The sequence below is a fragment of the Notolepis coatsorum genome, assembly GCF_963971535.1.
Source record: "Notolepis coatsorum genome assembly, chromosome: 7".
Classification (NCBI taxonomy): Eukaryota; Metazoa; Chordata; class Actinopteri; order Aulopiformes; family Paralepididae; genus Notolepis; species Notolepis coatsorum.
In genome coordinates, this window is record NC_140171.1 from 74,952,329 (window position 1) to 74,964,878 (window position 12,550).

General features: G+C 42.2%; 1 protein-coding gene across 1 annotated transcript in view; it reads right to left on the minus strand.

The window, feature by feature from the left end:
• The window catches only part of tdrd7a (tudor domain containing 7 a), a gene marked incomplete at both ends in the record, with an annotated part of 195,169 nt that overhangs the window by 70,500 nt on the left and 112,119 nt on the right, over positions 1 to 12,550 (minus strand). The window contains one exon of the mRNA XM_084318310.1: positions 11,901 to 12,090. Coding sequence (XP_084174436.1) covers positions 11,901 to 12,090 — 190 coding nt within the window. The remainder of the gene's footprint in view (positions 1 to 11,900; positions 12,091 to 12,550) is intronic.

Consider the following 12,550-nt stretch of genomic DNA (forward strand, 5'->3'; position numbering starts at 1 on the left):
AGGCACTATATCCATGTACAGGTGATGAAACAAAACTATTAATAGATAGAATGAAAGGTAAGACAACACTGCCCCAACTATGTCATTCAAATCCTGGGGTCCACCATCACCAATACCCTCTGATGGGACTAAACAGCTCAGGCTTAAATCAAGACAGGAAACCTGAGGAAGCTCAACCAGAGACACTCTGTAAGGAGTTGTCAGAGTACTCTGGGAGTTTTGAAATGAGTCAAGTCAAGTCAAGAGTTTTATTTGTCACGGCATACGAGTATACAATGAAATGCGGGTGGTCTTGCCCGCAACGATGTGCAATACAGTGGTACAACATATAATAGAATCAAATACAAAAAACATTGTGCAATAACAGGTAACAGGCAACATGGTGTGACATCTCGGCATTTGTACATAGTTATTTACAGAGTATATAGGACATGCTAGGTAGCTTTGGTAGTGCAATACACTGTTACTGTTGCTAATACTAGTTTAAAGTGGCCTTTCCTTTTGGCAATAAGTGTGGGTGTGTGCGGCATGAGTGTGTGCCCGCTCATGTTAAAGTGTCAAAGTGGCTGCTAGTGTGTGAGCGTGCACATCGTGCGTGTCGTGTGTGTGCTCATTAGGGCTGACCTTCGAAGCTTTTTTTGGCAATCGAAGCTTCGGGGCCGAGCTTCGATTTTAATTCGAAGCTTCGGGGGGATTTTTTTTTTTTTTTTTTTTTTTTTATTATATATCTTATGTTGTGGGACTTGTACAGCACTTTTGTAAACGTTGTTGTTTTAAAATGTGCTCTATAAATAAAGTGGGTTGGATTAATTAATTAAGTAGCCCCTTTCGTGACTGATGCATCCAACAAGGTTTCACTCGGCTGTGTGATTTAATTCAAGGTGGATCGCTGTTGTCGTTTGAACAACTTCAGATTTCATGGGAACTACCAATCCCCCAAATCAAGAATGTTTAAGATGAATGAAGTAAGATTTTGATTATTTGAAATATGGCCTGTGTAGACTAAACTATGCACAGAATTATGTCAGTCTACAAGGTCCGGATTCTACATGGTCCGGCAATGTAGACCTTGTAGACTCCACTACAGACCAATTATCAGTGAATGTTCATGCATTTTTAAGAAGGGCAACTTCCACAAAAAAACAAAGAACTCACCAAAACATCTCAGTAGCACCTTATCTAAATGTTATATTTCATATATGGAGATTCATATTTATTTATGTATTGCATGCATTTCTAAATTTTATTTCCTATTTTGTTTATTCATCCCAGTATCTTTCTTTCTTATGTGTGGAATTCTACAAGGTGCGCGCACACACACACACACACACTTACACACACACACACACACACACTTACATTTAGTCATTTAGCTGACGCTTTTATCCAAAGCGACTTACAAGTTCTGTACGACAAGACAGCAAGAAGGGTACAACTCTATCAGCTGAGTAACAATGTTCATCAAAGTGTTGCGTGTTACAGTGTAGGTTAGTTTATTAGGACAAGTGCATGACAGTAAGGTTAGTCACGGTTAGATTTTTTTTTTTTTTTTTTTATCATTTCAGATAATGGTTGAAGAAGTGAGTCTTTAGTCGACGGCGAAAGATTGGACGGGATTCGGCTGTCCTAACTGGGATGGGTAGTTCACACACACAAATCGAAGTAAAAAAAAAATAAAAATTGAATTTTTTTTTGATTTTTTTTTAACTTCGATTTTTTTTTTAATGTTCAAAGCTTGTGCCATCGAATCGAACGTTCGAAGCTTCGAAGCATTTAAGACAGCCCTAGTGCTCATGTGTGCTTATGTGTGGATAGTTCAGTGTTCTGTGGTACTCAATGTTCATTGTTCAAGACTCTGATGGCCTGGGGGAAGAAGCTGAGCCTAAGCCTCTCTGTCCTAGTAGCTGGGGTTCGCATGAGATGGTAGCAACAACGAAACTACTTGCTACAAAAACATACATACTCAAGAGTAGGGATGTGCACAGACAACGAGTTTACCGGCTAACCATTCGTTTAAAATGAGCTGGATATACATAACGATTCAATTGGATATCATCTTCTAGGGCGGATGTGTAAACAAATACGTTTAAATGAAGTGAAAACACAAGGGTGCAATGAGCAAGTTCAACATGTGTTCAGCAGCTGGGTCACACCCTGTGCCCACTATTTCCTTTATCTGCCATCTATGCATTAAGCAGTGTGTTGTCCACAGTGCTGGACAGGATTATCAAGGACACCAGCCACTCCAAACACAGACTGTTTCAGCTGCTGCCATCTGGCAGGAGGTACTGCAGCCTCAGGGCATGGACCTGCAGGCTTTTTCTACCAGGCAACCAGGCTTATGAACAATGGGTGCTTAAGGCCTGTTGCCAGTCTGTCTGCCCATTACACACACTTTCATAGATGTAACATTGTGCATACACAACCACATATATTATCCATGTTGGCATTGTATTGTATTTTTATTGCATTGAATTTGGTAGTACTATTTGCACCGTTTTCTTTTCTACTGTACTATTACTAATGGTATTTTAATAGTATTCCTATTGTTTTTATTTTCCATTGTTGCTGCAGGGTTGAGAAAAGCATGACACCGGAGCAAAAAGAAGGGCGGCAGAGATGTCCAATCTCTTTCCTAACCTCTATGGTGGATGAAACTGGACACAGGTTGAAATGTTTTATTTAAATAAATTTCCATCATTGTCCATTCAAATTCATTTTAAAAACACATTCACTTCTTAGAGCCTCAGGAAATCAGCTCTCTGGCCCGTTTATAGAGCCATATGAAATCCGTTTTATTATTTTCCAAATTCCATTGCATTTTTTCCCAAATTCCGTTTTAATATTTCAGAATTCTGTATTTAGCTTTTTATGCTAATTTTACCATCAGAAATAGTGTCTAATAAGTGGGAATGAATAAATGTCCACAATTGAATAATATATAACAGTCCATTTAATGTTTTTAAGTGCTGCAACTCAAAAACAGTTCAATTTTACACAATATTTTTCAAATATTGTGACAATAAAAATACACATTTCAAGTGTAAACAATAGATACAGCTAGCTACTACTGACATTATCACAATGACAATGTTAGTAGCCTAGCTATATCTATTATATTGTGATGAAATATAGTAATGCATCATTTAGGCACCTTTAGTTTAGTTTATTTAGTTTATAAAGGACCGTGTGTAATGACAATCGTTTGCATTAAACAAATGGATGGGTGCACCAGATTTAGCTAGAAGCTATCATTTTCAACATGCTTCCTATCCAGGGCGCGTGTAGCTTTATGCCAAGCAAGCAGTGCAAAAATTTACCGTAGTGGCGTGCAGTAATGCGCCTTTCATTTTCCGCCGCCCAGCGCCCAGGTCGCGCGGAAATAGGCTGTCTATTGCCATTCTCTTTGACAAACTCTAACCTTAACCAGCTCCTTAACAGCGCCTAAACTTAACCGTTCTAACCTTAACCAACTCCGAAACAATGCCTAACCTTAACCTTAACCATAACCATGCCTAACCTTAACCATAGAAATTATATTGCCATTCTCTTTGACAAACTCTAACCTTAACCAGCTCCTTAACAGCGCCTAAACTTAACCGTTCTAACCTTAACCAACTCCGAAACAATGCCTAACCTTAACCGGCGAAAGAATACACGTTAAAAAAAAATCACGTTAAAAAATATTTTCGATGGGATTCGAACTCGCCAGTAAACGAGCCATAGGATCCACAGCCATGTGGCCTTGCCAATTGAGCTATTTCTAGGTACTGAATAAGGGGCGGTGACTTATATATATTGAGCTCCGCTCGTGTCGAACCAAGGCGGGATCTCATGCGCATGCGCGGGCACCTCGCGCGAGCACGCCGGCGCACGCACGCACCTGAGCGAGCACGCCGCCGCCGGTGCACGCACGGTAGCATTTGTCTAAGCGGGGCCTGAAAAGAAGGGCGCTTTACCGCACTGGCGTGCGGTGACGAATGCGGAAGCATTTTTGCACTGCTTGCTTGCTTGGCATTAAGGAAAACGCATCCAGGGCTCTACGCTAACCTTTTTCCCAAGGTGCTCCTAAATGAAAAAAATTAGGAGCACACAAAGAAATGTAGGACCACAAAAATATTTAGGAGCACAGTGAAAATATTTCAAGTAACAGTTTATTTTCAATTTTTTTAATAAATTTATATTTGTACTGTGCGTGCGTGTGCAAACGGGACACGCATCTGTGCAATAGGACATACCACCAAAGTCACTGGCCCACTGTGTGCATGTGTGTATCTGCGTGTGCAAACGCCAATGGCGGATTAAGCCGTCATTCCTCGCCATGCTTAATCTGCCAATGACTGATTACGCCGTCATCGAGATCAATATTTCAAATTTCTGTCATGGTATTCATATTTCACCGACGGATCCTTGACGGGTGCTGTGGATCTCCACTCAACTCTCCAACGGTTCAATATCGCCACCTGGCGGCCGATCGGCCAAACTGGAAGTGGGGAAGTGGGGCCGGAAGTGCTTGGTGTCCCCCCCTATTCCGTCCGCCACTCGCTATCGCTCCCGGGGCTCCATCTTGACACACTGGATAATCGATCGGTTGCCATAACTCAATAAACAATGTTATTTGGACGTATATTGTATTATACAACCCGGAAATGGTTCATCTCTAGATCAACATCCCATAATAGCGATCTTTTTGCTCCACGCTGATCACCCAACGGTGATGGCAGCTGCGGTGAGTGTCAGCGTTTTTGATTATTATTAACCATACAAACTGCTCTAATCTATATATCACCCATACAACATGAATCATTTAACGTCGGTCATTGCATTATAAACGACCCCCCCCCCCCCCCAGTCACCAGCAAATGATTAGTCATGACGTTTAGGACCTTGTACAATTGAAATTTTTTATCTGACGTCAATAGCTATCAAACTGCATTTGATGATCTAATATATGCATAAATGGCTATATCTCACGTTCTATGAAATACAGCAGAAAACGATAAAAACATATTTATACTCTGGGCGGTATTTTAGTATGAATGAAAAAGTAAAACCTTCCTACATCCTGAACGATAGCTAATCGATGTTGAATGGGCCATAGTAATGTCAATTTAGCAATACAATTTAAAAAGTTATAGCCCTGCAAAGTAGATGAACATCTCCATAGACAAATAAAGCTGGCAGAGAATGGATTAGGACGAATCAAAGTGGTGGCGGAGAATGGGTTAATCACTTAATAGTTCAAATGTCTTACTGTGGCAGGCAACATGAATGACCACAAGGTGGCGCGATACAACGTAAGGAGGACAGTAGGGGTGGACGGTATAAACGGTATTAATTTGCTCTACGGTATGGATTTTGACTATACCGTTTAACCGGTAGAGCAGCTCTAAAATAGCAATGACGTCATGTAACCACAGCGCGACTATTTCAATCGCATTTGCCCCTAAAAATACCGTACTTTTCAGACTAAGCCGCGGCTTTCCCCCCCATTTTTCGACCCTGCGGCTTATATAACGGTGCGGCTTATATGTGACTCAACGTGACCAAACCCGAAAATGTAAAAATCAAAATATAGCTTTTTTGACTGCATTGAAATGTTATTTATCTGTTCCCTTATTTGCTAAACTTAATACAACTTGTAAATGAGTTCATTCTTGTTATTTGTCCGACAGTATTGTGTCCCAATGCTAATTACATATGGTAATTAAACATTAAAAAACACCTGCAGCTTATAGTCCAGTGCGGCTTATATATGTACACATCATTCAATTTAGCTGCTGCGGCTTATATTCAGGTGCGGCTTATAGTCCGAAAAGTACGGTAGATAGAATTAGTCATAGATAATAGATATGTGCAAACTGGAAAAAGTTATTTAGGAGGCTTCGCGCAGTGGGCGTGTCAACACGCAATTGTCATTTCATAATAAACACATATCACCGCGGCGCACAGCAAGTTTCAATTTCAGTTCCTGGCATTTTTAACCAGTGGAGAAAGGTAAGATATTTCCCTATCGTTTTTCTTATATGAATTATTCTACGTTAATAAAACATACCTGGTGATCAACTACAGCTTGCTGTAAACATTACGATATGTGTGTAGTGTTATGATAACAACGGCAGCAGCGGGAGCCGGGAGGACGGCGTGCAGCAGTGGATTTGCGAATAGCATGCAGCTGCAGAGCCGCAGAGCCAGTGGCTCTTTCAGGTCTGGTCACAGGCCCGTCAAACAGCGCCCCCCCACCCAACGGCTGAATTGCCAATGGCTGAAATGAATGACCTGAAAGAGCCCCTGGCTCTGCGGCTCTGCAGCTACATATGCTTCTAGCAAAATCCAGCCCCGCTGTTTGCAATGGGAGCAGGAGTCTCGACTCGGGACTTATTTTATATGGAATATAATGACTTTATACGCAAAAATAGCCTAGTTTTAAGTTAAAATATTATAAATCTACATGCCTTGAGGATGTCATTCTTTATATAGCCTGCCTATCAGGCAAAAAAAATTATTCTAACAGAAACACTGATACCGTGATATATACCGTTACCGTCTATGCTTCAAATTATACCGTGATATAAATTTTAGACCATACCGTCCACCCCTAGAGGACAGTAATAGAGGCAAAACGGCGCTACAGGGATAAAATGTAACTCCAGTTTGAACAGGCTGACTCCAGAGCTATGTGGCAGGGGCTCAAAACGATGACAGACTACAAAGGCACCTCCCTCAAACTGAACAGTGACATCTCCTTAGCAAATGACCTCAATACCTTCTATGCGAGGTTTGATGCTGGTAATAACAACACCAGCCCACAAGCCACGGTAATTGGGGGGGGGTCTGCTGCTGATGGAGACTCAGTGTTCAGGGTAACTGAGCATGAGGTGAGGCGGACCTTTAAAAAAGTGAATATCAGGAAGGCAGCAGGACCGGACGAAGTCTGTGCCGACCAACTGGCCCCGGTATTCACTGACATATTTAACCTGTCCTTAGAACAGGCCGTCATCCCCACCTGCCTGAAGAAGTCCACTATTATCCCTGTACCCAAAAAATCCAAGCCTGCTTGCCTCAACGACTACCGCCCTGTAGCTCTCACCTCCATAGCCATGAAGTGCTTTGAGAAGCTAGTAAAGGGCTACATCTGCTCCTCCCTCCCCATCAACCTGGACCCCCTGCAATTTGCATACCGCCCCAACAGGTCCACGGAGGACGCCATAGCCCATGTGCTGCACACAGCAGCATCAGACCTGGACAAGAGGAAGGGGAACTATGTGAGAATGCTATTCATCGACTACAGCTCGGCATTCAATACCATAGTCCCCTCCAAACTCATAGCCAAGCTCAGGGACCTGGGCTTGAACTATGACCTCTGCCAGTGGGTCTTGGACTTCCTGACGGGCAGACCCCAGGTGGTGAGAGCAGGCAACTGCACCTCCTCATCCATCACCCTCAACATAGGGGCCCCCCAGGGCTGTGTTCTGAGTCCCCTCCTCTACTCCCTGTACACACACGACTGTGTGGCTCAGCGGAGTAGCAACACAATCATCAAATTGGCTGACGACACAGTAGTGGTGGGCCTGATCTCTGCAAACGACGAGAGGGCCTACCTGGAAGAGGTCAAGGTCCTGGCGGGATGGTGCCAGGAAAACAGCCTCTCCCTGAACGTCAGCAAAACAAAGGAGATGATTGTGGACTTCAGGAGGTCGGGGGTCAAGGACTACAGCCCCCTCAGCATCGACGGGGCACCGGTTGAGAGAGTGAACAGCTTTAAGTACCTCAGAGCCCACATATCCGAGGACTTGACATGGACCACACACATTGACAGTGTTGTGAAGAAGGCACGACAACGCCTCTACTTCCTCAGGCGCCTAAGGAAGTTCCAAGTCAGTCAGAAGATCCTTAAGAACTTCTACTCATGTACAATAGAGAGCATCCTGACTGGCAACATCACCTCCTGGTTTGGGAATAGCACTGCACAAGACCGAAGCAGACTACAAAGAGTGACACGTTCAGCCGAATGCACAATTGGAGGGGGGCTCCCCACCCTCCAGAACATTTACAACAAGCGGTGCAGGCCAGGGGCAAGGCTAAGAGAATCATTAAGGACTCCAGCCACCCGAACAACTGCCTCTTTGAACTGCTACGGTCAGGCAAGCGATACCGGAGTCTCAAGGCGAGCACAGAAAGACTCAGAAGAAGCTTCTATCCCCAGGCCATCAGGCTGCTCAACGAACAATGAAAGCTCAACGAACAATGAACACTACACAACAACCATCAAACGCACATAGCACACACATCCACACGCACACACTCACTTTAAACAAACGCACTGTAGCACCCACTCCCCACACTTTATATTTATTGATAAAGGATTTGCACTACAACTCGTACACCTTACTGTAAATCGTACCTAAATTGTACCTCATCCCATTTCTGCTTTGCACTATATAGTATTGTATATTAGTACACTGCATAGTATATTGTATATTATATGGTAACTCAGTTACGTCTATTCTGCATCGAACATTGTACATATGTCTATACTGAACATTGTGACCTCATTTTCTACTTCTACATGCTATACTATGTTATTTGATACTTATCTTGTCTAGCACAGTCTCTGGAGCGTAACAGTAAGAAGCATTTTGTATAAAAGTATTCTGTACTTCTGTATGACAACTATTAAAGAAACTTGAAACTTTGGCAAAGTTGTAGCCAACAACTAGGCATAATAAAAAAGGCAGTGACATTGAACTACTGCTACAGAAGTAACAGTCACTTAACTTTAGCCCCTTTTATGCATACAATGCTTATGTTTTGGCTGTGTTGCTCTTCTAGAAAAATAATCCTTTCAGGGTTGCCTATTGAAATACTGTACACCTCCAGTACAGAAACATTGTTTATGAGTTTGCGTGTCAGGTAGACCATTGATTGACAGTCGAGTCTGCCAATTACATCACACCGCTTGCACTCCGACCGTCCGGCGCTGCAGCTGGACCCTTTAGCCCATCTCTGCTGTTGATAACGCTACCCAAGTTATTATACACACAGATACACAGTGGGCCAGTGACTTTGGTGTAGGGGTGTAACAATAGGAAATTGTTACAAGGGGAAAATTCAACTGCATCGATTTGAAAATGTTAGAATAGATTATCGCAATTTTAATGTGTACACGTTATGTTATTGTCATGTCCGTTACAGCCAACACACCGACATACGCTACTGCATCAACGTTATGATTAACAAAGAAAGGCATTCGTTTAGTTGCATTAACGTTATATTACTATTGCTATCGATAAATCTAGGTGTTCTAAAATCTATTGCTATTGGTAAGAGAGAGACTATAATAAGTTAGTGTCTCGGAAAACGCAATGGCGGAGTTTCAGGAAGTAAACAAGCAAAATGAGAGCTTCCGATTGATCATTTGCTTTATTTCCCATGAAACCTAACCTCGTTCCCAGCTTTATCTCGAGAGATAAAGCCTGGTAAAGCACTACGGCCGAAAGTGGGAATCAGGTAGGAAGTCCCGCCCCTGAAATCACAACACGGTGCTCATGAAAATGTATCCCCCCCAGAAACAACCTTGTTATCACTAGGGATGGGTACCGAATTCGGTACTTTTGAGGTACCGAACCGAAACACGTCGGTACTACCGAGTATCGAATCAAGTGAGAAACCAAAAAATAAATAAAAAATAAAAAAATAAATCTTTTATTAATTTTTTTTTTTTACTTTTTTCTTTTCATGTCAACGTTCACACGCACAATATATGCTTACCTAGGATTTGACTTGATTCAACAACAAAGCAGTCGGAGCAATGACAAGCCGAAAACTGTCGAAATTGTAGTTATTTGAAGTTTGGATTTTTTTTTGCGACTTGATTGATTGATTGATTGATTGAAAACTTTATTAACAGATTGCAGAATGGGTACAATACAGTACAGCTCAATACACACAATTGTTAAGGGGATGCAGACCAGAGAAAGACTTTCGTCTTGTTTACATCAGGGTCCCCCATTTTCAATTCATCAGGACATATATGACATACATGACATACAGATAGTCAGTACTGCTACATCTATACATTTATGACATACCAGATTTGCAAATACAGTACTGAGGACTGAGGTAGGTCAATTTAATTTCTTGAGACTAAAGTACAGAAAAAAGGTACCGTTGGGTACCGGTATCGATTCACAGGTACCGGTACCGGTTCAAATGTGAAAGGTACCCATCCCTAGTTATCGCCTCCCTCGACAGGCTGACAGACCTGCTTGTTGTTTGTTTCACTGGGGACTATAAACGGATCAGGGGGTGCCCGGAAACCGGAAAGCCTGTAGCCGGTATTTCTGTATTTCCGATTCTGTCATCAGCAGTTCGCACACCGTGCGCGTAATTGATTTTTGAGGTTCGCACACACATATTTTTAGGGGCATATGCGAGCAATATGGTCGCACTGTAGAGCCCTGGTAGTGCGGCCTCCCACACGTTACACTCTCCCAGTGAGAATCTGCGCAGCCAGGCTGGCTGCCGGCTGGCTGCACATGCGTCGGAGGAAAGCATGCGACAGTCTCCGGCCTCTCGGACCAACAGTAGGGGAAAGTGCGCAACAACCAGGAAGGAGGTTGGGAATTTACATAACGACTAGCAGTGGGATGGGAGAAAAATCGGAAAAAGGAGGGGGAAAAAGATAATTAAATCTTTTTTTTTTATTCTAATCGATTCTAACATTTTTAAATCGATGCAGTTGAATTTTTCCCTTAGGATCGATGCATTGCGATGCATTGTTACACCCCTACACCAAAGTCACTGGCCCACTGTGTGTGTGTGTGTGTGCTAACTTGGCTAGCGTTATCAGCTGTGTACCGTGTTCTCATTTCCTTTATTTAGCTTGAAACCAGTCACGTCACTCTACTGTGATTGGACCGTTGGCTTGAGTGAAATGTGGGACTTGTAGTTTTTGAACGATTAGCAGCGGAGAGAGAAAAGCACGACTGAGGTTGTAATCTTCACTCGCACACTGTGCAAGTAATTGATTTTTCCGGTTCGCAGCACACACATTCTTATGGGCAAATGAGTAAAATGGTCACACTGTAGAGCCCTGATTCCTATCACCCTTCTTATGCTTCCTATAACCCTTCTTATGCTTCCTATGCTTCCCATCAGCCTTCCAATGCTTCGAACATCCTTCCTATGCTTCCTAACAACCTTGCTATACTTTTTAACATTCCACCTATGCTTCTCCCAAACATGCTTCCCATCACCCTTGCTATGCTTTCCATTACCATCTAGCATTAGCATGATAATGTTAATAACTATAATTGGAGAGTGGTCAGTGCGTATTGTGCATTTGTAGCTTATGTTAATGCTATTAACTACAAGGAGAACGGTAAATCTTTGTGTGTTTGTCCGTCTGTGTCTGGCATGCCTCCTGGTGGAGAGCTTTCTAGTTGATGGCTATATGGTTGGCCAGTGTTCTCTGCTCAGTAACATCGGCAGCGGAAGGTGCGTCATGATGCCACTTAACTCTATCCTCACTCAATTTTGAAGAACAACAATGGGTAATTGGTCATTTAATATCCCGATACATTGATCGCCTCTCTCGATTAGCTTCATGATACATACAGAACTGGTTGTGGGCTCATTTTACCATTTTAGAAACCCAGACTTGGATTACCCTTTTAGTGCACCGTGTGTATGACATTCTTGTATTTCTGCACTTCTGAGTGTTCAACCATCATAAGTTCCCCAACATTTAAATACTTAGGTAAAGTATGAGTGCCAAATGGTACTTAAGTACAGTACTCGAGTAAAAATACTTAAGTTAGTTTAAACTCCTGCGATTAGTCTAACAAAATTAACTACCAAAAAAACTGTTGGCGGGCATGACCTGAGTTGGACCTCACCTTGACCTTGTCAGAGGTGAGCTCCATGACTTGGGCTCTGACCACTTCGTCTCCGCCCTCCACCCTGACCGCTGCCAGCTGACCAATCACAGGGATCAACAGGGGTTGAAAAGTGGAGCTTTGACTGTAAAAGGAGCACATTGACTTTCCCATGGCTACGTGGGCTTTAGAGTAGCCCTCACCTATAAACCTGGGGACAAGGAGAGAGGGATATGTTAGGAACATATTTATGTATGTACACACACAGTACCGAATGTGTGCTAGGGAGTAGGGTTGGGTACCATTCACATTTGAACAGATAGCCGTCTGTACCTTTTTTCAGTACTTTACTCTGTAATCAAATGTGTACGGAATAGTTCGAAGCTTCATTCATAACGTTGACATTCAAATTCTAAATCAACATTTGATATTTTTTAGATATTAGATTGATTATTATTATTATTTTGTATGAGTCTATTCATTCCGTTTAAACCAATGGGGTTTTTCTTCACAGTTGCAGATAAAGATTAGGCTACACTAATATTATAGTAGTATACTATTATAGTATATGACTCGTTCATTAAAGAAAGTTGATTTAATAAATAAAATACTAATTTAATCAGAGGATTTAGTTTGAGGAAATAAAAAAATATATATATAAAAATAAATGT